We start from the raw sequence: 25,451 nt of genomic DNA, 5'->3' as shown, positions 1-25,451 counted from the left end.
CCAGGATGAGTGCTGCAACTCAAAAAGATAAGCTGCACTATGGTTTCTACTACCCCAAAGGGTTTAAAAATAAATAAATGTATTTATTCTGCCATTTGTCAAAGGATTTGAACTGAAGGCTCTCACATATTGTTTATCGGGTTGATTGCTGTTGGGAGGGTTAACCTTTCCTTAAGAAACACAAGTATAATAACCAAAGAGAAACCTTTGTACAAATCTTGTTAACCTTCACCATTCTCTTGTACAATTCTGTAGCAATTTTGTCAGCCAAACTGACTGTTATGTACTAGGTTTGGATCCTAGAACAATAGGCAAGTAGGATCCTAGAATGCAACAACTGATTGGCTTGCAGGAGAAGACCAATCAGGCTCCAGGAGGGAAGCAAAATCAGCCAACCAGACGGGACTTATTGTGTAAATAATGTATATAAAACCCTGAGGTTTGGGGGGCAATACAATCACTGTTTTACAAGCTGCTATAAAGAGAATGAAGTCACTACAGAACTCCGAGTATATTTCACTGACCTTCGCAAACTTCATTTTAACCCATCCCCTTCACACAACCTTTCTCAAGCGCTTTTTTTTGGGGGGGGGGAATGATTTCTACTTGGGGAGGAATCCGACGGTTTGCTTTGTTGACCATTCCATCAGTCTCCCTGCATGCTGCTCTGGGGTCTCTGCTGACACACACCCTGAATTCAGGGGGCTCGCAGGAAGGGAAGCCCCAGGATTCCATTGATAGGACTCATGAGTTGAATCTCACCCTTAGTATGCAAGGATCAGGTGTTATCGTACACTGGGCTAATTCACACGTCACACTAAGCCAAACCGTGGCCTAATGCTAACACATGACCATACAGGCTGCAGCCACTTAGCTCCTCCCTAGTCCTTATTTGCTATCATGCCATGCTGAGCCAATCCAAGGTTTGGCTTGGTGTGACATCCCAACTGGGGCTTGTGGATAAGCTCTCTCCTCATTAAGTACAAGCCGTGTGATGTGGCTGGACCCAACTGCCATTAACTCTTGACCACTGGTCATGATGGCTGGAGATGCTGGAGTCCAGTCAAGTCCATAAGGCCAGAGGTCCCCCCCCATCCCTACTCTAAACTATCTCCAAGACACCCATCACTCCTGTAAAATGATGGCTGCCTGTCAATGTGGTACACACACTAATCAGCAAAATTAATTAATTAGGTGCATCATCTCTATCATTCCCTTCATAGGTGAAGATTATGAATTAGGTGTATCCTCTGTACCATTCCATTCATAAAGGTAAAGGTAAAGGGACCCCTGACCATTAGGTCCAGTCGTGACCAACTCTGGGGTTGCGGCGCTCATCTTGCGTTACTGGCCGAGGGAGCCGGTGTACAGCTTCCAGGTCATGTGGCCAGCATGACAAAGCCGCACCTGGCGAACCAGAGCAGCGCACGGAAACGCCATTTACCTTCCCGCTGTAGCGGTACCTATTTATCTACTTGCACTTTGACATGCTTTTGAACTACTAGGTGGGCAGGAGCAGGGGCCGATCAACAGGAGCTCACCCCGTTGCGGGGATTCAAACCGCCGACCTTCTGATCAGCAAGCCCTAGGCTCAGTGGTTTAACCCACAGCGCCATCTGCTGTCCCTTCATAGGTATCGTCTATTAGCACAGATTTTTCAGTGAGAGCATTCAACCCTGTATTACGTCTTAAGAAAAAGACATCTAGTAAATTCAAAAACCCCAGATAAAGCTGTTGTCAGTGTGCATTTTACAACCTAATGTGGAAGTGTTTTTCAACCAAAAACAAAGCTTTCCCGTAGAAATGAGCTGATCTGTTTGGGGTGCATCTTCACAGAGGGAACATCAATTTGTAAAACTCAGAGCCAAAATATGGATTTGAACAGCTGTATAGCATTTGGTCTGCGTACTACATAGTCACATCTTTTCTGCTGTCGTACCAGGAAGAACCATACTCAGGATGCTCAGAAAAGCAATAGAAGATTCTTTATGAGGCATGAATGAAGACCAAGTGACTTTCTACCGACAAGCACAGCAGCCCAAACATGCATTATGGTAAAAAAGGAATGGTGGGGTGTGGGTGTGTGTAGGATAGAGATTACAAACTTTGTTCAGTCTTCCATTCAGATATTAAGCATTTCAACACTACCACACACACTGTAATTCAGAGTTGTAAAACTTACAACATCATATGACAAGCTGACATTTTCAAGGAACTTTTCAGTCAAGAGGCCACTTAGCTGAGTGAATCTGTAGCGGAAGAGATCCATTTCTTGCTGGATAAACCACCGCCTAAGCTCCTCCCTGCGGTGGAACATGAAACAAAGCTGTTTTTAAAAACACATAACCACAGTTCTCTACATAGTGTTCCTTTGAAAGTCAAATAAAGAAAAATGTAACCTGAAATCTTCCTACAACATTCCAGTTTCTACTTCTGGACCAGCATTTCCTATATAATTTATTTCTTAACGAAATGGTTTTCATTGCTCCTTATTATGCTATTTGCTTCTGTTATGTTCCTCTACCTGGACAAAAGGAGTCTCTTCCACTCCATGAGTGGCCCCTATAACATGTGAGAACATCCAGGTGCATGTTCATGTGTGTTGGCCAGGTCAGGCACTGGCTGAGAGAATGAGTGCTCCTCACTAGCCTGACCCAGCTCCATCACTACTCACCGACTTCCACAATGGACCCCTGAGTTAACCATTGCTACACTGGTTGGGTGCTGGTGCAACTTTTAAATAGCATATTCACGTATACTGAATATAAACCGTGTTTCTCCCAAAATAAGACACCGTCTTATATTTATTTTTCCTCAAAAAAACACATGGTGGCTTATTTTCAGGGGATGTCTTTTTTATTAAGTATGGTACAGTTTAACCTACAAGGTTAAACTGCCTATCACTATGGCTTATTTTCGGGGTGTGGCTTATTTTCGGAGAAACACGGTAGAAAGAGTGCAATTTGGGTAAATTAATATAGCAGCAACCACCATAGGTTTGTTCCTATTCAAAAGTGGCACCAGTGCCCACCCACCACTAAAATGCTGTTCAGAGGCGGCTCTAGGAAGGAAGGAAGTGCCGCTGTTGTTCCTGCAGCAATGGTGGCAGCAGAAAAAAATACTGCACAGTTGTGGCTGGGTTTGGGGCGGGGGGTGCTTAAGCAGCGTGTGTGGAAATTTAGCAAAGACTCCATGGGTTCTGAAAAACATAAGAGAAAAGGGCAATGTGTTCTGACAGAGCCAAGCAATAAGAGATAAAAGAGATTAAAAGACATTAGCAATGCTTCTCTTCTCAGCTCTTCTGTTGTTCAGCTGCCCTTGGCTCATGCCACCAGTTGAAACTTTGATATGTTGAGAACCGTACAATTTAGAAAACTGGAAAAGCGGGGGGGGGGGGCAAAAAACCTGGAAAATATTTGTGAATAAAAGGAGTGATAATGCAAGCTTTTTGCCTCTTGGTGGCACTATTGGACTACTAAAATCCAACAGGTGAACCACTTTATTTTTTCATTACCATCATGCCACAAGATTCACTGAAAAATAATGTCCAAAGTTACCTCACCAAGTTGACACAGGATGAGACAGGATATGTGGCTTTTAAAATAAAGATCATTTTAATGCTTTTATATAAAGACTTCAAACTTTTGCAGAAAAGTCCAAGGCCAATGCATCAATTAAAATATAATAAACTTGCACCTTAAAAGACCTAGATGGTCACTGATTAAATTGGAAATGGTAACCCGCTTCTTAGAAACAGTCTCTTTAAGAAGTCTGAATGCCTTTCTCTTTATAATAGATGCCAGTATTTAATTGTAACACCATATTAACATGTACGGTATTTTATTGATAAGTTGTGTTGCTGATTTTTTCCCTTAAAATACACACACAACACTATACAAATATATGTCCTTTTTAACATATTGCAATTTACACTTACTTCTCCCACAAGCAATGCTGAGAAACAGGCTCAATTCAGACAGCTCAACAAGTCATGGCTTTCGCTAACAATAATTTAGAACCCAACTCATGGTGTGAACAGGAATGAACAGGGAAACCATGGTTTGGAATTGCTTATCTGCTTAGTTTTCCAGTCTTTTAAGGTTCAGGTTCATAAGCTCACTCCCTTCTCCATGGTGCAGCAGCCTCTGGAGATGAAGTGATAGCTTTAATTATAGTCTGTTAATTTGGGCAACATGCCAAACCATTCTGAAGCATTTGTAACAATAACTGGATGGGATATTTCAACTCGGCCATTATGATTTTCATTCTGAAATTAGCAGCTTTTCCCAAATAAGATTAATCCTAAAAGATATTGGAATGTAGATCAACAAATTGTTACAAATACACCTTCTCAAATCTTAAAATCCACATGATGTTTGTGCATATTACATGCAATTAAACAGTAACGGGACAAACAACACCTACGATTGGCAGTAAGCAAGGCGCAATATGAAATGAGAAATGTGATCTTTTCTTCTTGAATCATAATCCTCTTCAGCCAAAGCCTAAATTACAAAAAGCATGTTAAAAATAATCATATAATATACTGTAACAACAAAAAATACTTTACTATAAAAAAACTTTTAAAATAAAAAGATGTGCAGCACAATCTTATGCATATCTACTTAGAAGTAAGTCCCTTGAGTTTACATCCAGGCACATAGATACTGTATAAGGATTGCTGCCTCAATTCTGTAACTGAGAAAATGAACCTATGCTGCCAATTCTCGTAATAGACTGATATGAAATAAGCAGCACAAAGACGACAAACAAAAAGCTATCACACTATTCCACGTTCTACTAAATCTAATGTTAATGATCCAAAAATAGAGAAAAATGTACAAAAACTGTTACAGAAGCCACAAACAGGCAACACATACAAATTTTGTCCAAAAGGAAATTTCAGTCTTTAGAATTCCTTAAGCCAGGCTCCTGTAGATATCAACGAAGGTAAAGTTGATCAAACAATGTGTCAACAGTATTGCGCACAAGAGTTACACAGGGTGCCGGCATTCGTCACCTGTTTCACCCATGAAGAGTTTCTGGCTTCTTCAGTAAATTCTCTCTCAAGGTTTTGATATATTTGTACACATACAAATTTGTATGTTACATCTCGTCTTGGCTTAAGCTACGACGTTAAATTTCTTTCTTCAGAAAATTCTCCCTTAAAGTTTTAGTATATATACATTTAACCTCATATGCTAAGTTCTTTCTTGGCTTAAGCCTCAATTCTATAGGCTAGTAGTGGGCACATTGCAGGCTTCCAGAATCTATGCTGGGTTTTTTACCACCAACCAAAATCCATCAACTTGATCAGGGACAAAATCATGACCAGATGCAAAATTACAGGAAAGTATACAATGCATTCTTCATGATGGGACATAGCTTTTGGAACGCTCTGCCCAGAAAGATTTATTCCTTCGCCTTTCTGGTAGTACTTTGTCACTTGAAGATGCCTTAATTTCAGTAGGCATTTCGTTTGACGAAATCTGGCTTTCTCGATTATTTTTTCAACTGACAGTTTTTATCTGCCACTGCCCATTTCATTTTGTTTAGTATGTTCTTTCTATGTTGTCACATTTTATATGCATGTCATTAGACACGTCTGGTAGTATTTTGTACAGGAAAGCCTATACAGGACATCAAGAACGTCTCCACCCCCATTGTTCAGCCTGGACACTGAGGTCCAGCTCCGAGGGCCTTCTGGCAGTTCCCTCACTGCGAGGAGTGAGGTTACAGGGAACCAGGCAGAGGGCCTTCTCAGTAGTGGCGCCCACCCTGTTGAATGCCCTCCCATCAGATGTCAAGGAAATAAGCAACTATCTGACTTTTCAAAGACATCCCAGTATCAGGAAATTTTTAATGTCTAATGTTTTACAATTTTTAATGTGTTGTAAGCCGACCAGAATGGCTGGGGGAAACCAGTCAGATGGGCAGGGTATAAATAATAAAATAATTATCATTATCATCATCACCACGACCACCACCATCATACATGGGCAAGGGCCCCCTGAAAAGACCTAGTGCAACCATTTTAACCTACCAGTACTACTATATCTCTAAAACTATTTCTTCCAGTGGCCACAACTACACATTTGTGTAGTTTATATTCAGTGTTAATTATTCAGTTTTACTTACCTTGTAAGGAAATTTAAGAGCCCGAATTTCGGATGCCAGCCTTCTATTATATTCCTCTGAACCTTTCACATAACTGACACCCAAGTTCTCTACTACTTTGAGTACTGCAAAGAACAAGACAATGACAGCTTTGAAATGTAGCACTGAGTATCCAAGATATATCTGAAAATACATATCTGAAAAATGGTTGAGGGGAAATAATTTGACAACTAATTATAACAAACTTACATAAAAGTATAACTAATAGCCATACTGGAAATAACGCTTTAATGTCTCTATGATCCTGAAAATGTTGAGGGTGAGTAAGCATCACATAAGAAAATTTCACAGAAACACATAAGCAACCATTCTGAAAATTCAAGGTTTGTTCTAGTCTACACATTTACTCACATTTGAGTCTGTCAACAGCAAAACTTTCAAATTCTATTAGAGATATATTTTCAGTAGGAGGCTGCAGGTAGAACTGAAGGCTAAGAGGGTATTGATCCTGTCTATCAGCCACCACCTTCAACAACTTCCGTCTGCTGCCTCCAGAAAACTGCATTTTCTCCCTGTAAATCTGTAAGAGGACAAACAGAATCACAACAGTGTAGGATATAACTAAACAGTAATAAAAGCTGTTCCAAATGTTAACCACACTTCAGAACATAGATTCCAATGATACATTTAAAAAAAGACTTGCTTTTATTTATTTTAGGTCTACAGACAAAGTCAGAAGAATTTCAAGATTCAATTTTTTAAGATGTATTAGCTGCATTACGTGCACAGATTACAGGTTGTGGTGGGAGAGATGGAGGCAAGATAACATATAGATCATAGCTGCCAAGTTATCCCTTTTTTAAAGGGATTTTCCCTTATGCTGAATAGGCTTCCTCGCGAGAAAAGGGAAAACTTGGCAGCTATGCTATAGATCAGAGGGAGGAGGACCATGGACTGGATTGAGTCTGTGATCCTTATGCGCACCTGCCTGAGAGTAAATCCCACAAGGAATTGAGTGCAGGTTTACCTCCTTTTTTATAATTTTATTTTATTTTGACAAAGTAACAATCGTAAATAAATAAGAATAAAAACGTGCACCCCACCCCTGATACCATTCCACTGTAACTAATCCAATCTCCCAAAATTTCAACACCTCTTGTGATGGTTTGACCCCTTTTATGTTTTAACAGTGCGAATTCCACAAACATCTTCCATATCTCCTCAAAAATCATTCCCCCTGCATATTCCCCGTCTTACCTTAATAGCACATATTAATTTATCATTAATAGCTATGTCCCAGGCTTACTTCTGACCAAATGCGCTCAGGAGTGAACTGTTGGGGCCTGGGGACATTGGGCGGGAAAAAGAATCGAAGAGGAGAAGCGAAAGAGACAAAAAATCCTCTCACACACATACATACCAGAAACCCGCTCCTCCAAAGCCACCTGCCACTCACCGCGCAGACCCTTCAGATCAACAACCAGCAGAACCCAATTTCCCGCGCGAAAGTAACGCTCGCCACGCCCCCACCGTGACGTCAGCGCCTCACTTGTTTCCTTTTTCCGCTCGTTCCGATACCGCCCTTCTGAATTCGGCTCCTTCCGCCGGCTTCTTGCGGTTGCCATGGCGACGACGCCCCCCTTTTTTACTCCTTCACTTCCGGAGCCGGAAGTAGGAGGAGCATATCTCCGTCCTGTGGAGAGAAGGCCGCTCTTCCCTGTCTTTCGACCTCTTATTCGGCTACAATGCCGTAGAGATAAAGCAAACGCGAGGGTCCAAGCGCAGCAACCGACGTCCGGTTTCCTAGCGCGACAGTTCCGGTGTCTGAAGAAGTGGGGTGGCATGGTCACTTCCGGCACAATTCGTCCCGCGTCCATTTTTTCCCCGTCTCCCTCTCCTGCCTTCCCTTCCCCCGACCCGAAAAAGATGCAAGGAAGGACAGAAGCTTGTGCTCCGATTTGTTGTCTTTTTTGCGTGCGGAGAGAGACAAGGGGGAGGGGGGGTGTTAATTATTAGCCAAGACTAGAGCATCACCTTTGACATCTCCGTAAAAGGCTTAAGTCCTCCGAAGTCACGCAAAAGAGGCTGCAGAGACATTGCTCCTTTCCACCATCCACTTTTATGTGTCTTTAGCTGTTTCTATTTTAGTTGTAAGCCGCCTCGAGTCCAGTTAGGGGGAAAGGCGGGATATAAATAAAATAAGACAATATATGTTGTATTCATGTAACATTTTTATAGGTAACTGTGCATTTTTGTAATATTTTGTTTAAGCTGTCAAACAAAATATTGCTTAACATTGCTTACAGTTGTTGCTTCGGTTTTTTGTACGCAGCTTAGCAATATTTTTTAATACATTAAGCAGTACAGAAATTAAATAAGCAAGCAAGCAGCAAGCCAAACATGAGTGGTATGACCTCTGCAACATCCACAGTCCCACTGCTTGCACTGGGGAAGAAAAAATCCTCTTTCCAGCATCTGGATTGGATCCATTATCTTCATGGATAGCAGCAGGGCAGGTTCAAGATCCAGTGGAGGGACCCCTCCACTTCATTTTTTTTTAAAGCCCATGTCTGTAACTCTTGCAAGTGAAAACAAGCATGCAAGAGAAGAGGGAGTGCTCCCATCTCATTGCCAATCCTTGATGGTCAGTGCATCTGACTCAAATCACTATATTTAAGATGCTGACAAAAGGCCCATAATACCTTCAGGATTATACGAAGTTGGCAGAAGGATGGGGGAAGAGACTGAGCGAGCATTAATTTCTGAATTAATAGAACTGGAAACAGAAGATTCATACTGACAGATGGTCTTTAATAAATCATTAAGTGCTTTACTGCAGTTTGAACATCTTCTTGTATACAGTGTAGGTAGGCTGTATTCTTAATGTGGGAATGTAGGCACAAGGTTGTTCAGTGCATAATGCCATCTGGTATTATACTACTTTGCAAATTTGTAGCGAGTGTATCCTTGTTGATTTTTATTTTAATGTGTATTTAATGTGTATTTCAACACACAAAGGGGCAGGAGCACTATTCTCATTTTCAGCTTGTTACCTTTCCTCCTCTCCCAGTAATCAAGAGTCTCCTATGGCTGTGTAACAGTTTTTACTCTGCTATAGCAGCAGAAAACACTGATGAAAACCAGGGTGCTTGACAAATTACAGTTCTACTCACTGCTTGAAATAGTATTTTGGGAACAGGCACATACTGTAACCTGAGATTATTGTCTTTAGGTAGGAAAATATCTTCTCTGCTTCAATCAATAGAAATAATTACACTGGATATGCAGAAGTTAATTACTACTGCTAAAAAAATTAAGCAAGTCCTGTTCTCTCTGGAATTCCCTTCATATAACTGATATTGCATATGAGTCATGGAAGTACGGTACTCTCCAGTGCACAAGCTCAATAATTACTGTTTAATGTACCGTAACTGCGCTTGCACATAGCTAGGTTAATACTAATGACCTTTTTCCAATTGTAATAATAGCAAATGTATTAATTTTTAATAAATAGTGCCATGTGTGATTGTACAAAGATCTTTTTTTATCATGAAATAAATAGATCAAACACTTTTTCTTACAGGTCCAGACAAAAAGTTAACACCCCCCCCCCCCCAACACTAATGATCCCGCTTCAGAATTAGAATTAGTCCTCTTCTGTGGCAACTGTGTACCATCAAGTTTTATTATGATAATGATATATCAAAACACAACAGTGCTGCCCCTCCCTGCTAGTGTGGCTTCCTTACCAATTCCTATTGCCAAACTCTGTGTAGGTCCTGGGTCATACAGCAAAATTTGCTGTAAGTAGGCAGTCGCTGGAGCGCCATCACAGTGGCATTCAAAATTAAAAAATTCCTTCAGTAGCACCTTAAAGACCAACTAAGTTTTTATTTTGGTATGAGCTTTCGTGTGCATGCACACTTCTTCAGATATCTGAAGAAGTGTGCACGCACACGAAAGCTCATACCAAAATAAAAACTTAGTTGGTCTTTAAGGTGCTACTGAAGGATTTTTTTAATTTTGTTTCAACTCAGACCAACTCAGACCTGTAACTAGTGGCATTGAAGTTTGTTCCACACAGCAGTGAACTTTGGTGGTCTAACCACAACCCCAGTTTGCCGAGTCACCATCATGTCCTTGCTGCCCTACGGTAGGAGAAGGGGATATCAGAGGTGAAAACAGTTTTCTGGCTTCACCCTCAGCCCACTTCTTGTTCTTGGCTTCCTTTGCCATCTGTTCCCTTCCCATATGGTGGCTACTGCACTATGCCAGCATGAATAAGGCACCAAGTTTGAATTCAGCTGGGAGAACTCAGCTGGCCTACTTCATGGCAGGAACTCCAACCACTCGTAGCCCCTCAAAGGCCCAGCTGTCGCCTCCCTTTTTTGAGGGTGGAATTCTGAACATCTCCCACAGAAACCCACAATGCAGCAATGGCATTAAAAATGGCTACAGCAGCTCCTTCATTTCTAGGCAGGGTGAGTTACTTTAGCTGTGCGCTGCTTTAAGCTGAAGCAACACTGCAGTTGGCAAAAATTCGCACATCTACCTAAGTTCTCTGATGTTGTCTTTTCTTCTTTGAAAAGGGAAGGTAATTTTTGGTGGTCTTTTTATGTAGGAGGGCACATGTTGAACACAATAGCGCTTTAATAATGTAAAAAGGATCCCACTATATCAGTTGACACCTGAAATGGTTATTCTGCAATGGCATTAGAAGCTAAATAAATTATGATAAACCAGCATTGTGGTCAACAGAGAATGCCACAATTTGGATGGAAGGAATGTTATCTGCATTTTTTTCTACTATATTTGACTTTCACAAAAATGCCCAGATATGTTTCAGTTTGAATGCAACATGAGAAGCCTTTTTATTTCTTTGTGTGACCTGCCACTGGATTTGAATGGTTACCAGGCAATGCTTTTATACATTGCATGCATATGCTTCCCCAAGTTCCTCGAACAAACTTCTGACAAATATCTACCAGTTATGTAACAGCTAAAACCTAAAGGCTAAAACCAATAGTTGCAATCCCTGTTTGCATCTTCTCCAGCACTTGTCTGCCCATCCCACTTTCAGATTCTAAAACGGGCACCCCCAAACTGCGGCCCTCCAGATGTTTTGGCCTACAACTCCCATGATCCCTAGCTAACAGGACCAGTGGTCAGGGAAGATGGGAATTGTAGTCCAAAACATCTGGAAGGCCGAAGTTTGGGGATGCCTGTTCTAAAACAATAAAGGACCTAACAATTCAATTCTGCACATATAGAGCTCTATCCTAAGCACCCTGGAACAAAGCTGGGTCACTCCAGCAACTCCAAACTGTGAATCTGATTTTCAAAGGGAATGCAACTAACTCCATATATGGCATGCTGACACACTATCCCCTAGCTCAACCCTTCTGTCTTTCCAGGAATTAATTTCAGTTTGTTTACCTCCATCCAGTCCATCATTGACCTCAGACCTATTCAGAATCTCCGTCTTCCCAATTTGTGAGGGTAAGAAGAAATAGAGCACATACGGTAACCAATGACAATCATCTCTGCACCTCCATATTACCTTTCCTAGCAGCTTCATGCAATGTTAAATAAAGCATTCACAAGGTCAAACCCTGCAGGACACCATGGTTAGGCCAAAGGTCAAGGTGTGTAATAGGAGACCTGTAAATGAAAAATGAATATAACAATAACTACAATGAACTGCTTGCTCCTCCAAACAATTTCTACCCAAGTTGCCTCTGACTACTAATCTGTAATAGAAATCAGTCAGATTACTGAGTTTAGTGTGACTGTCAGTCACACTAAACTCAGTAATCTTTTGCCCCCAAAGCATGATGTTTCAGAAGTCCAGCTAAGTGAGGATTTGAACTCTCATCTTGTTGGCTGAAGTAACAACGCTTTAGACCAGTGTGCTCAGGACCCACAGATCCTTCATCCCTGCCTTAAACCTTCTATTGCCCTAATCCCCACAACCCTATACGCACTTACCTGGGAGTAAGTCCTAGTGGACTTACACCTCGGTAGGCATGCATAGAATTGCATTGCAAAACCCTTGATCCTTATTAGGATTTGGGGGGGTGGGGTGGTATTGGCGCCCTGGGCGCTGTAGCAAGCGAAATCACCTTCACCACCATGTGAGGGCTTGCTGCTACCTAGGCGCCAACCGCGCTCGTTTAGGAGCAATAATACCCCGTTCATCTCCGCGGGGTTTTTTTTCCTACGTCAGCCTGGGCTTGCATAAGGATCTGGTTGCACATCCAGGACGGAGAGCCGCCAGGCCAGGGCGCTTCGCCTGCTTCGCCCGGGCCGAGCTGCGGCTGGCGGATCCGGCGCCTCCCAGAGCCGAAGGGGCTGCTGCTCCTCGTCGCATGTGGCGTTTCTCCTCCTCCTCCTCCTCCTTTTGCAATCTCCCACCCGGGCCAGCGAGACTGTTCCCGCCCACCGAGAGCAGAAGCGGGCGGCGGAGCCGGGGACTCGGTCGGCGCTTGCTCGGGGCGGTAAGCGCCTGTCGCCTCCTAAGGAAAGCGGAGCCCGGGAAGGGCGGCGGCTCGGGATGTGTTTGCCATTAGGAGGAGGTGGCGGGGAGAAGCCGGGATGATGATGGGCGTACGCTGCTGGGTAGGGCCGGCCCTCCGCTTTTCCCGGCTGCCCGTCGCCGTGGAGGCGCCTTCCAAGGCGCGCTGCCGCCGGTTAGCGAGGCGCCGCTGCTGGGGTGGCATCGGGAAGCCGGCCGGCCAGAGCCTGCAGCTCGGCGGGGCCCCGGGCGGGAGGCTGTAAAGCGGGCTGGCTGCTGTGGGAAGGAGGGAGCCGGGCGCCTCCGCCGCCGGGGCTGCTGGTAAGGTCGTGGAGGGAACGGCCTGGGCAGGCGACTTGGTGTTGGCTTGGGAGGCTGCAGGGAGAGAGGGGGAGCGTCCGAGGCGCGCAACCTGTGCGTAATGTGCGCGCGTGTGTGGTTGGAATTGCAAAAATGTCCCGTCCCCCCACCCCGGTCCGAGTCTCCGAGCGAGCCTTTCTCCCTGCCTGAGCTCCCCTCCTGCCCGGCTCTCTCCTTTTTTCTTCTTCCCACATTTGTGTACATTTCCTCCAGGGAGTTCAGGATGGCAAACCTTGGTTATCCTTTCCCCCATTTTAACCGTCACAACAAACCAGTGGGGTGGGTTTGGGCTAGGAGACGGTGACTGTCCCAAAGCAAGGTGAGCTTCATGACCCGAGTGAGGATTGTCTCTGACCCTCCCCCGGATTCTAGTCTGAATCTACTACACCCGCTTCCCTTAACAGAAACGATGTTCTTTCGGCTGGGTACCTGCCCTATAAAAGGTTATTACAATTATTTATTAAATTTGTATACCATCCTCAGATGGTAGAGAAGCTGAAACGGGCTTCGAAATCCTTGGCTATGAGCTCACATTTCAGAGAGTTGTGATGACATGGCACTCAGTACATATACTCTGGGTTTCTGATATTTTTATTGCTCTCCGATGGTCCAAAGCAGAGTTCTCAGTCAGATTTCAACTTTGTTCTTCCAAATTGCGGAGATTTTGCAACCACGGGGTGCCCTGCATTACGAAGCAGCCCTTGCAGTTATATTGGTTGAAGTTCTGCACTGATTTGCCTGCCTATGTGTACCTGTCACTTGGCAGGCCTAGTATACTACTTATCTTAGATGGTGATGATGTGCATTTTGTCTGAATAGCTAACCGTTCCGTTAGTTACGTTTAGGGTGAGACTTGGTACATACAAAATGATGCCCTGTGAAAACCACTTACCTGATATCTGAAGAAGTGTGCATGCACATGAAAGCTCATACCAATGACAAACTTAGTTGGTCTCTAAGGTTCTACTGGAAGAAATAATTTTTTTTTTTTTTTTGTTTCGACTACACCAGACCAACACGGCTACCTACCTGTAACTGATATATTTGTTAAGTGTCAGGATGGCTTCATTTTTTGAAGAATACTAAAAGCCATGTGAACAGGTCTGTAAACATGAGTTTCCCTGAATCTAATATGTAAATGTTGCTTGGGGGGGGGATGGTAACTCAAGGTGGATGTACCAACAAGTTTAGGGGTCCTGTGGTACAGTCATTGATCTTAGCTGGGCTGTACATGCTTACCGTGGTCTGCTGCAGTGGCTGTATGTCTTGGAGGGCCTTGCAGAATCCAGGTGTGCAAATTTACAAAATCCTCCAGAAATGACCCCTAGTCTTAGTCAGTTTACAAATCATCTTCTTCACCAGGTGACTTCCTCAAGCGGTGACTATTGTATACTGCACCATTGGCCAGTTGAACCCGAGCCCGCACCCCCAACTGCATGTAGAGTCACACTAGTATTGCACATTCCTGGTGGTGAGTTAGGGGGGCTTCAGAAATACAATGAAGACATGCTCTGGTGAATGCTATATGTCACAGCCCTGGGTGGAGCTACCACCCTTAGAAATGTCTTGGTGCCCCATTGTTCCTCCCCCCACCTCTAATTATGGCCTCTAATTACAGTGTAATGTCAGAATAGTTGCTCACCTAGGGAGCTTGGATAAGGCCAACCCAGAGAATAGATACTTTAATTATGGTATATTAGGAGTAGAATTTGACTTGGGAGGTTGCTTCCCAAGGCAGCCAATGTGTATGATGTAGGAAAGAGCTGAATAGTTTTTTTGTGTGTGGTTTTTGTGTGTGTTGGAGATTTATGAGATGAACTTGAGGCTGGAAGGAACATTACACAGGGTGGGGAAGGAAACAAGCAACAGATCATACTGAATGGAATGAGGCTAAATCCTCAGAGAGTTTGCACACTGACATCTGACTTAAACCTGGGTGTGTGTATCTTTGGAAAGGCGCTGGTGTAGACATGAAATGCCTCGGAAAACTGCAGCCTCGGGTAGGAATTAAGACGTGAAGGGACTGTAGTGTGATAATGTGCAGCCGTAAGATACATATTGCTGCTGCAGACATTGTAATTCTGAAACAATTAGAGTAACTCTCCTTCAGTTGTTGTATTTGTATGGGCTACTTAACCAATCTTGATTTTACCCTCTTTTCGAATAATAAACAAATACTTTTATGGGGCACTGTTAAGAGAATAAATTTCTGTTGTGCATGCCTGGTAGGAAAACAAGCCACCCTACTTAAAAGAGCACTTGTGGTAACTTGTTACAATTCAAATAGGTTTTTTTTTTTTAACTTTCGCTTTCATTTCTTTTCATATTACAGTTCTGTTCGCCTTGGAATTTGAGAGTTAATGATGGTGTTAGGTTGATGCAGCTTGGTAAGAGCAAAGAGCTAGAAAGAATAGACACTCTGTATGAATCTTCCTCCTCAGGCAGCAAAATTCCGCAGCAGGATCTTTGGGCATCTTTGCCAGCCAGGCCACACGGAAGGGCTGGACCAGGGCTGCCTGCAGACCACTGACATGTGTTATGGAAGCTTAGTATCTGATACAATTGACCCTGACTATCCTAGTTGTCCATGGGTTCAAGGTATATGTGCTGACACTGAATAGTCAACTTGAGTGCATTCAGCTGTATAGTGAGATATTATGCCTTCGGGGGGAAGACAAAGGCAGGGTCTACAAGCCACTTATCTCCCATATCACTGTAGATCATAGAAGCTGGAATCTTTAATAGTATTTTTACTCTTTCTCTTCAGATACGGGGAAGATCTAGCTAAGACTGTGAAGTAACTGCAGACTTTTGGGATTTGCCAAGATGTTGGAGGAAGATCTGGAAGTGGCCATCAAAGTGGTGGTGGTTGGAAACGGAGCTGTTGGGAAGTCCAGTATGATCCAGAGATATTGCAAAGGAATTTTCACGAAAGACTACAAGAAAACTATTGGAGTTGATTTCCTGGAAAGAGAAATGCAGTATGTGTTTTAACATATGGGGGGGCACAGTTCCTTCTTTTCACTCTTTGTATCTCTCTCTCCCCCATGTGTGATGCTTTTTGTAAGGGCTGAGCTAATGTTTTCTTGGAGAAAAGTGTTGTGACACTATTCTTCCTTTCTTTAACAGAGCTGAAAGTGAGGCATTTATATGCTAATTGTATTCTGCAGACTTTCCATAGAAGTGCCAGATTTGCCAACTTGAATAATAAATGCAAAAAAATGCACACAGTGTAAAAGACCAGCCCTTTTAAGGAAAGGGCTCATTTGTCAGATGAGATAGAAAGGTTGTGTGGATGAGTGAAAAAGTGGGGAATATTTCTGACAGGGAATAGCAGTATGTTATGTAGGGGACAAGAACATCACAGTAAAAGTAAGCTGGAATATTAAACTTAAAATTTCACTGACACACAGTATTGAAGCCATTTTCACAAAGTAAGAGGGGAAAAGTAAGATGCAGGATGGTTTTCAGTTCAAATCAAGCCAGTGTTGTTGTAGCAGTTACAGCAGTTACTTCCCAACCTTGGGTCCCCATATGCTGTTAAACTTCTGTTCCCATCACCCCTAGTCAGCATGGTTGATCGTTGTAGGGTGACGGAAGTTGTAGTCCCACAGCCTTGGGTCTCCATACAATGATAAACTACAGCTCCTTAATAATCAGCCATTCTGCTTGACAACAGTGGCAATTGTAGTCAAACCAGAATCTGGGGACCCAAGGTTTGACAGGCTGTGTTGGATTAGAACTCAGGAAACCTGGGTTCAATCTGCGTTCAGCCATGAAGTCTACTAGGTTACCTTTGGCCAGTCACGCTCTTTTCATTCTCACATACCACGCAGAGTTGTTGTGAGATAAAAGGCAAGGGGCAAGAGCAGGCATCCCCAAACTGCGGCCCTCCAGATGTTTTGGCCTACAACTCCCATGATCCCTAGCTAACAGGACCAGTGGTCGGGGAAGATGGGAATTATAGTCTAAAACATCTGGAGGGCCGAAGTTTGGGGATGCCTGGGCAAGAGCTATTGTGATAAAAAAATGAAATTTTTAGAAAAGGCATAAATAATTTGCAAAGAAGTAGGATGGATTTAGGTGTTCCTGAAAAGACGTGGGGTGTAAACGCTACTGCCACGAATGTACTTTAAATAACAAATGTATTTTGCTTTTTATATTATGATCAAATATTGAGAATGTATGCTGTTGATTTTTTTTTTAAGAGTCAACAATGAAGATGTCCGACTGATGCTGTGGGACACAGCAGGTCAAGAAGAATTTGATGCAATTACGAAAGCTTATTACAGAGGTAAATAAAATTACTAGCATATTGACATGTCAAATAGGAAACTGGCAATGGTTCTAGGCTGTTTTGATGTCTCCTAAACAACGTGCATTGTTAGATTCCAGCCGGAGAGGATAAGAGGAGATGATCAGTTTTAATTGTGAAGCTTTTTAAGGTGGCTTTACACATGGTAGCTAGAAAGAAAGAAAGTCTAGTTCCTTCTGGTGAAAATGTAACCGTTTGCTCATCTACATCTATTTTAATTTTTTTTGTATTCTACCTCTCCAAAGTTTGACAGGGATTAATTAAAATAAAAATATATAGCAATACTCTATAACTGCTCAAAGTAGCAAGTAATATCCTTTAAAGTAAAGCCAGAACTACTTAAAAACTTGAAATAGCTGAGTCTGGCATATTGCTCTTTGAAAATTAATGTAGAAAAGGCCCGACATATTTGATGCTGCCATAAACATTTAAGCTATGGGGTAAAGCTATGTTAATTACACTGTTTTGATAATTGACATTCCAGCTAAATGAGAGAGGACCAATTCATTGGCATACCTGTCAAGTGTGACCTAGCAGGTATTCTCTACAAACCCAGCATCTAAAAACTTTGGCTAAGGCATAGACTATTGGGTTTCATTAAGTACACAAGGTTTCGTACTGCTTACAGTACAGGAGTGACTGCTCAGAATTCAGGTAAAATGCTTGCCAATGTATATACTATTACCTTCCATTCACTGTTGGCTAGATAGAATATCATGAGTAACTAGTTCTTATAATAACAAGCAGTGGTGTTTTTTTGTTCAGATTCAAGTATTTGACTCCTGATAAGGGGCTCATTACATGGTTCTCTTTAAAGTGTAGTATAAACAACCCTAAGGAGTGATTTTGACAACTAAGACACCTGTTTACTGTGCAGCCCTTAACACCCGAGTCAAATGTAAGAACAAAGTCTTTGAAGCCATGTTATTCTGGTATAAGTCCCACTGTGTTCAACACAAAACACCTGGAAAATGCTTGCTTTATTTGAATAAAGTAGGAAAAAAACAGTCCTGTTCCAGCTTCTTAATAGGTTTGATGTAGCTAACCAAATTTATCAAAAAAACCGGTGCTTAATTGTGACTTTTAGGAGCCCAAGCGTGTGTGCTTGTGTTTTCGACTGTTGACAGAGAATCTTTTGAAGCAATCCCTACTTGGAAGGAGAAAGTAGTATCTGAAGTCGGAGACATCCCTACAGTGCTTGTTCAGAATAAGATTGACCTCCTAGATGAATCTTGTATAAAGAAGTAAGTGCTGTTGCAATGCTTCATGAAATCAGTTTTCAAATCGCTTAAAGGACTTTGTAACGGTCACACAAAATGCAAACATTCAAAGAAGCGGCAAGTATTCAGTTTGATAATGGGCATGGATGTATATGGTCCATTGCGGCTAGCTACCAGCATGCAGGCCACAAACTAAATAAATATAGCTACATGTAACTAAAATACATAGTAAAACAATCTCATCCAAACACTAAAGCATCAATAATTAAAATGTATAATAAACAAGCCCATTAAAACAACATAAGAATTAAAGCAGGATTTAGAGGAGAAGGAGAAGGAGAAGAAGAAGAGGAGGAGGAGGAGGAGGAAGAGGAGTTTGGATTTGATATCCTGCTTTATCACTACCCGAAGGAGTCTCAAAGCGGCTAACATTCTCCTTTCCCTTCCTCCCCCACAACAAACACTCTGTGAGGTGAGTGGGGCTGAGCCCAAGGTGAGTGTGACTAGCCCAAGATCACCCAGCAGCTGCATGTGGAGGAGCGGAGACGTGAACCCAGTTCACCAGATTACGAGTCTACCACTCTTAACCACTACAGTACACCACACTGGCGTAGTAGTGTATGTAGTGAGTACAAACGCAAATGGGGTGTATAGTTGGTGGTGGTTAACTCCCCAGCTCACAGTTTCCTGCCCCCCCAATCCCACTGGCCCCTGCAATCTTACCACTCCCATTCTAACTCCAGTGGTTGTTTTTCTTGTACTGAAAGTGAGCCTGGCTTGGGCAGGCTGGGGGGCAAAGAGGAGTAGTTCAGCACCTCTAGTCCATTACCAATTCCACTTTAAAATCATTCATGCCCCATTCTCCAGTTCACACACTGGTAGGATAGACCTGTGTCTCACGACACAGACCAGGGCCTGCCACTCTAGGGTATAGTTTGGCTTGTTTCCAAGCAGTGACTTTTAAGTCTGGAATGCCTATTAAACTTGGGTGGTGTAGGGGTTAGAGTGTCAGACAAGGGTTTGGGTGATGAAGGTTGAAAATCCCCACTCAACCATGAAGCTCACTGAGTGACCTTGGGACATTCACTGTCTCTCAGCCAAACCCTCTTCACAGGCTTATTTTGAGGATAACATGGGGAGTGCCCCACTGAGCTCCTTGGATGAAAGATGGAATATAAATTTAATAAACGAATGAAGGGGATTTAGTTTAACTTGGTTTATGTATGCAAGAACTATGTTTTTTTCCTGTTATGGCAGATAACAGATGAACTTTGAATCTCTTTCTTTCTTGCTTGCTTGCTTGCTTGCTTGCTTGCTTGATTAATTGATTGCATATATTTCATAAGGTGCTGTGATGGTTTATAACAGACTACTGTAAATATTTTTTAGTTACGTTTGCCCGCCCACCATCTCTTAGCTCCACCTCTTCAGTCCTTGTAGCAAATAAACCTAAGGCTACAATATTGTCCATAGCAATCATCTGCTGCTCTTGCATACAGTTACATTTCAGTAATCTAATCTACTTCCATGAAGGTGATTGATTAAATTTAATCTAAATTAATTGTGTCTGTTGTACTGGGGGGGGGGAAGAACCAGGGTCTGAAACAATTTTCTGCTCCGATAAACAGTGAAGAAGCAGAAGCGTTGGCAAAAAAGCTAAAATTAAGATTCTACCGAGCATCTGTAAAGGAGGACCTAAACGTAACAGAAGGTAAGAGTTTGCTGTAACTTTTCCAGAAGGGAATTTCAAATGTTGTTTGCTTATTTCAGTGATGGCCAAACTTGGCCCTCCAGCTGTTTTGGGACTACAATTCCCATCATCCCTGACCACTGGTCCTGTTAGCTAGGGATGGTGGGGGAGTTGTAGTCCCAAAACAGCTGGAGGGTCACGTTTGGCCATCACTGGCTTATTTTCTTATTTTCCAGCACTAATGTCAAGCCTAGTTCTTGCCAAAGTGATAAACCTGTATCCATGCTTGTCTGCAACACCTAATTTTTAACGTTCAGGGAATCTCCTGTGGATGGACTGAAGAGCATTTGGTCACGCAGATCTCCATCTGCCGTCTAAAGTGGTACATCCCAGTGACCTCTTTACCACTTCAGTGAGAGCTAGGCCCAAGTAAAGTAACTTCTCAAGCTAAATTCAAATTGCAAAGGGAATTGCTGGCAGCAGAGATGTATGGAAGCAACCATACCTTGGTAGTAGAACATGGGGTATGCAGGCAGAGGGTCCCTAATATTGCCAGGTAAGCATAGGAAAGGCTCCTGTCTGGCACCATAGGTATGACTTGACAAAAGGCAGCTATTTACATTCCTATAATCATGATGACAAAGGTATTGGTTTTCATGTCATGGAGCAGGGTTGGGCAGCTTGTTCAGCACAAAACAAACTGGGTGTACATATTTAGCTGTAGGTCATTCTTATAAATATACCAGGAGTTGGTTGTCCAAACTGTTCTGATATTGTCTTTCAAATCAGCCCTTGACAAATAAAGTGCTAGCTTAATAATAATAATAATTTATTTATACTCCACCCATCTGGCTCGGTTTCCCCAGCCACACTCTGGGCGGCTTCCAACAGACTATTAAAATATTCATCAAATATTAAAAGCTTCCCTAAACAGGGCTGCCTTCAGATGTCTTCTAAAAGTCTGGTAGTTGTTTTTCTCTTTGGCATCTGATGGGAGGGCGTTCCACAGGGTGGGTGCCACTACCCAGAAGGCCCTCTGCCTGGTTCCCTGTAACCTCACTTCTCGCAGTGAGGGAGCCGCCAGAAGGCTCTCGGCGCTGGACCTCAGTGTCCGGGTTGAACGATGGGGGTGGAGACGCTCCTTCAGGTATACATATGATTCATTCTGACCTGCAATAGGTCTCTTATCTTGCGTGTGACCACCTTCTGAGACATTTATGTGCTTGGATTTTCCTTTTTCTACGGTCGGTAGGAGCTTTGTTACTTCGAAATCGGACCTGGATTAGTATCTTAAAACTGTGCATGTCGTTTTTTTCTTAATGCCTGAAAGTTTCTTTATGTATATTCTGCAGTTTTTAAGTATTTGGCTGAGAAGTACCTTCAAAAACTCAAACAAAGAATAGTTGAAGATCCAGAAGTAGTACACACAAGTAGTAACAAAATTGGTATGTATGCAGCCAGGCTGTATTGCCTGCTGATAAAATGTACTGTTAACTATAGGGTGCCTGTTCTGTTCCTGGTGCATTTCAATGAAAGTGAAATAAAAACAACAACAACATTTAATTTGCCAAATAGCTGTAGGGGAAATGTACTCTCTCTGTGTGTGTATGTGGCTATGATTACTATTCTAGAATGTCAAACTACAGTACTAATGAAGCGAGGGCATGTCAGCCACTTTTCTTAAAATCTTGTGTACTGAAGTTATACAAAGAATGGACAGTGCAAAATTCCCTACATATTGGCAATGTTTGAAAATATATAGCTCCCATTAATGCTAATTATGCCAGCGAAGATTTACAAGAGATGGCTGTTTTTGTTTTGTTTTGTTTTAAAGAAAAAACTGGCACCTGATGAAAATAGCTTTGTAAACTGTCTTTTGTACATAGACACTGAACTCTTGTATGCAGCTCTTCTTTAAAGTATTCCACAGTCGGTTCAACTCTGCTCCCCCACCCCTTGTCATTTCTTGTGTCTAAAAGTAAGATTTGTTGTGGCAGGGTTATGTCTCTGCTGTGCTTTAGTTGCCAAGTGATGAGTGTGAGTGCCAATGTCTAATTACTGAGGGTGAAATTCAACATACAGTGGTACCTCGACATCCGAACGATTCGACTCTCGAAGGTTTTGGCTTCCAAAGTCTACAACCCCGGAAATCTTTTCGTGGCGCGCACAGTCAGCGCATGCGCAAAAGTGCAAAATTGTGCTTCGTGCATGCGCACAAGCGGCGCTTCGACAACCGAAGACTTCGACTTACGAAGACGGCCGCGGAACGGATCGTCTTTGTAAGTCAAGGTACCACTGTAGCGTTAACTGGAGTATGTGAGCTTCCCTCACGCAATGGGACTCCCTGCCCCACACCCCCTAAACTTGGGGCTTCCCCTGACCCTTTAAGGGTCACAGGGAGAAGAGAAGGAAGGGAAATTCCATTGCATGAGCAGATCTCATTCCAAGCAACAACTTAGTTGAATCCTGCCCTTAGGTTTGGTCTCAGTATTAAAAATTGACATTTTTGCAAAAAGATATATTAAAAGATTGACAGTAGCATGAATTAATTTTATTTAATTGTGTGGGATCTCGGCTTATGAAGTCATTACCGGTATTTGATCAGGCACACATTTCTAAAATGGAAAAACTAAGGATAAATTGTGCATGATCCATGCTTTTACATTAAGTTGTATTTCTATCGATCGATCGATCGATCGATCGTCTATCTATCTATAGGACAATGTTCGAGATGCTCATAATTTGAATGTTAAAATCTCTCATATATTTCAAAGATGGTCAGTTTGCATATATGTAACTCCATTTTTGTGCCCTTGCTTAATTTCAAATAGGTGTTTTCAACACAGCAGGTGGAAGTCATTCTGGGCAGAATTCTAACTTGCTTAATGGTGGTGATGTCATCAACCTTAGGCCAAACAAACAAAGGACCAAGAAAAACAGAAGCCCTTTTAGCAACTGCAGCATTCCCTAGCGCTCCCACATAGAGAAGAAAAGATGGTCTGAGACAGCTGCTCGACTGAAACCCATAAGGGACACAACTGGCTGTAGAGGTGTTTTACCAGTGCTTTAGCAGATGTTGCACGCATTGGATTTTGCATTGATAGTGGATATTCCTGTTGCAATGAATTATTATCAGTACATAATGAGACCCCCGGCAGCACAAAAAAATAGAACCGTTGCCCCCATGCATTCGTTTTACATTCAATAGGACAACTTTCCAGGCGAAAGATGTGTTGTATTAAAGTGTACAATAGGTTTCACTTTATTAAAAAGAAAAAGAGAAAAGTTCAGCTGAAATGCTTAAATATTGGTACCGTTCAAGAGAAAATGCCTTTTCCTACTCATTTGACCACATAGCTCAGTTGGGATTAATAGTTTGTTAAACTACCCTATGCACATTCTGGCAATATTGGTGGTGCAATATTTATATAGCTTATGAATTCTAGCTGCAATGTGTGTATATAAAAACTTGGCCAGAGATTCGGGATAATAAAACAGATACTAGGCCCAATGATATGTTCCTGATAATTTCTGAACTGGCATCCTAGAGATGACTTTCATTTTTTAAAAAAACCATTGAACAAACCTTTCCCAAATGGTATTGTGCATGCTTACATTCTCCCTACTCTGTGGGCCTTAACTTTTCTTTTTAAAAACTGTACGGTGCCAAAGGCAAATACTTCTGCTGCTACACCTAGATGTTTTAGTTAATTTAGTGTCATATGTATATACATAGATATTCTAAATTTTAATGAGGCAAGCAGGTGATAAATGGTACAGCCAGGTAGTTCTATTTTCAATCAGCTCTGTTTTTGAAAAAATAGAACCCTATAGCTTATATATTAATGGGAAAACATGGCAAAATATAAAGAGGTTTTTTTGTTATTTTAAATACATGCTTGTTCTTAATCATGCCATTGTGGCTCTTATGCATGGTCTTAGAGCAAGACCTCCCAAGTTCATGGGTCAGGCTTTAAATAAATATGCATAGGATTAAATTGTTGGCCCATTAATGGTGTAAAGTGGGTTGGAGCCAGAGCTGAAGGGTACATATTGGGACTTGGGGAAAACTGACTTCCATACCCCTTCCTCTCCACAACAGCCTCCCTGAACATGGTCCACTAACTTTTTGGAGGCTGAATGGGGTAGGGTTATGAAGGCTCTCTCTGTGGATTCTCCCTCAGCACTCCTATGCCACAGCCCACCCCATTCATCAGGATGGCAGCATTTTCAGGGCAGTTGGGTTGAGGGCATTGTTTTAAAAAAATCTCAAGCTGCAAGATCATTGGTAAAACTTTAACCCTAGTTTTCTTTGTGGAAGCATGCATTTATAAGATTGCTTTCTGTTTACATGTTGTTTAATGTTTCTACAGTATTTCTGTAACTAAGTTCTGTACTACCAAATTACTCTTATTCTAAACTTTGGATATTAGTAGCTGAGGAACGTAATTATATCCAAGGGCGAATACCATGACCTGGAGCTCAGGCAGCTGAATTGTACAGTTCTTTTGAATAATGATCTCATTTCATGAATGTTACTTTTCAGCTACCTGATAGATTCCTTTTAAAACTATATCCCATCAACCTTGAAATATTGCATTGTCCATCCTAAGAGAACACCCCACAGCAAGTGTTATATTTTGAGAGAGGGCTTCTGAAATTCCATGAACATGCATATGCTAAAACTAACATATGTTTTTCTTCGACGGGAGCCTTTGCCTAGCTATCTAGTAACATGGAATGAAAAGCATATAGTTATACATACAAAATGAATAACATAGAGGATTCCTTTTGCTTTCATAACCATTCCCATTGCTGGCAATGAGTTGGGCATTGCAGTAATCAATCCCTTACTTCATTATGAATTGTTGGATTAAGTACCTTATTTTTAAACAAGTGCATTTACTCACTGGATGGCTGTAGATGTTTGGGTCCAAACTGTATTAAGTCTTGCTTTGTTTTGACAAATGCAAGAGCATATAAGCAAGTTACCAACTGTCCACTGTCAACTCAATCTTACTTAAATATCTATGGCTCTGTGTGCACATTATTTTTATATGAAAATTTTTACATTAAACTAGTAGCCTTACATGTTTTGTACTTGTGAACAGAAGAAATCTGATCTCAGTGATTTTTTTACTTGTTTGCCTTTGTATAAAATAGTACAAATGTAATGTGTGTTTATAACATGTACTTGTGCTGCTGTACGTTGAGGTTTGAGCACATACTGTTTTC

General features: G+C 42.1%; 2 protein-coding genes across 7 annotated transcripts in view; one reads left to right on the top strand and one right to left on the bottom strand.

The window, feature by feature from the left end:
* Positions 1-9,662, bottom strand: part of PRIM2 (DNA primase subunit 2) — a 60,447-nt gene extending 50,785 nt beyond the window's left edge. Inside the window, exons 1-6 of one of the 2 annotated variants that reach the window (XM_060272515.1) lie at positions 8,152-9,662; positions 7,667-7,941; positions 6,529-6,697; positions 6,139-6,242; positions 4,426-4,505; positions 2,183-2,303 (exon numbers count right to left, since the gene is read on the bottom strand). In XM_060272515.1, the coding sequence (XP_060128498.1) occupies positions 2,183-2,303; positions 4,426-4,505; positions 6,139-6,242; positions 6,529-6,682 (459 nt within the window). In that variant the 5' untranslated portion in view covers positions 6,683-6,697; positions 7,667-7,941; positions 8,152-9,662. The other variant, XM_035109708.2, reaches the window with a different exon arrangement.
* Positions 9,663-12,307: 2,645 nt separating this feature from the next.
* Positions 12,308-24,021, top strand: RAB23 (RAB23, member RAS oncogene family). Of its 5 annotated transcripts, XM_035109710.2 has the most exons (8): positions 12,719-12,735; positions 14,003-14,092; positions 15,759-15,972; positions 17,200-17,285; positions 18,394-18,550; positions 20,155-20,237; positions 21,569-21,661; positions 23,048-24,021. In XM_035109710.2, exons 3-8 carry the CDS (start codon positions 15,818-15,820, stop codon positions 23,185-23,187), a joined length of 714 nt encoding a protein of 237 aa, XP_034965601.2. In that variant the 5' UTR covers positions 12,719-12,735; positions 14,003-14,092; positions 15,759-15,817; the 3' UTR covers positions 23,188-24,021. The 5 variants fall into 5 exon arrangements, with proteins under 5 accessions (XP_034965607.1, XP_060128497.1, XP_034965601.2 ...); XM_035109716.2 differs by lacking the exons at positions 12,719-12,735; positions 14,003-14,092 and adding an exon at positions 12,308-12,614; XM_060272514.1 differs by lacking the exon at positions 14,003-14,092 and having other exon boundaries at positions 12,700-12,735.
* Positions 24,022-25,451: the final 1,430 nt, after the last annotated feature.

Source organism: Zootoca vivipara, chromosome 3 (genome assembly GCF_963506605.1).
Source record: "Zootoca vivipara chromosome 3, rZooViv1.1, whole genome shotgun sequence".
In the NCBI taxonomy this organism is placed as follows: Eukaryota; Metazoa; Chordata; class Lepidosauria; order Squamata; family Lacertidae; genus Zootoca; species Zootoca vivipara.
Note: the sequence above shows the minus strand (reverse complement) of the source record. Positions and strands in the feature narration are given on the sequence as shown.

Bases quoted from the DNA above. Each gene is read 5' to 3' on its own strand.
- RAB23 (XM_035109716.2), top strand. From the start codon at position 15,818: ATGTTGGAGGAAGATCTGGAAGTGGCCATCAAAGTGGTGGTGGTTGGA. The intron at 15,973-17,199 runs GTATGTGTTTTA...TTTTTTTTTAAG, and splicing joins TTCCTGGAAAGAGAAATGCA to AGTCAACAATGAAGATGTCC. The intron at 21,662-23,047 runs GTATGTATGCAG...AATTTCAAATAG, and splicing joins CACAAGTAGTAACAAAATTG to GTGTTTTCAACACAGCAGGT.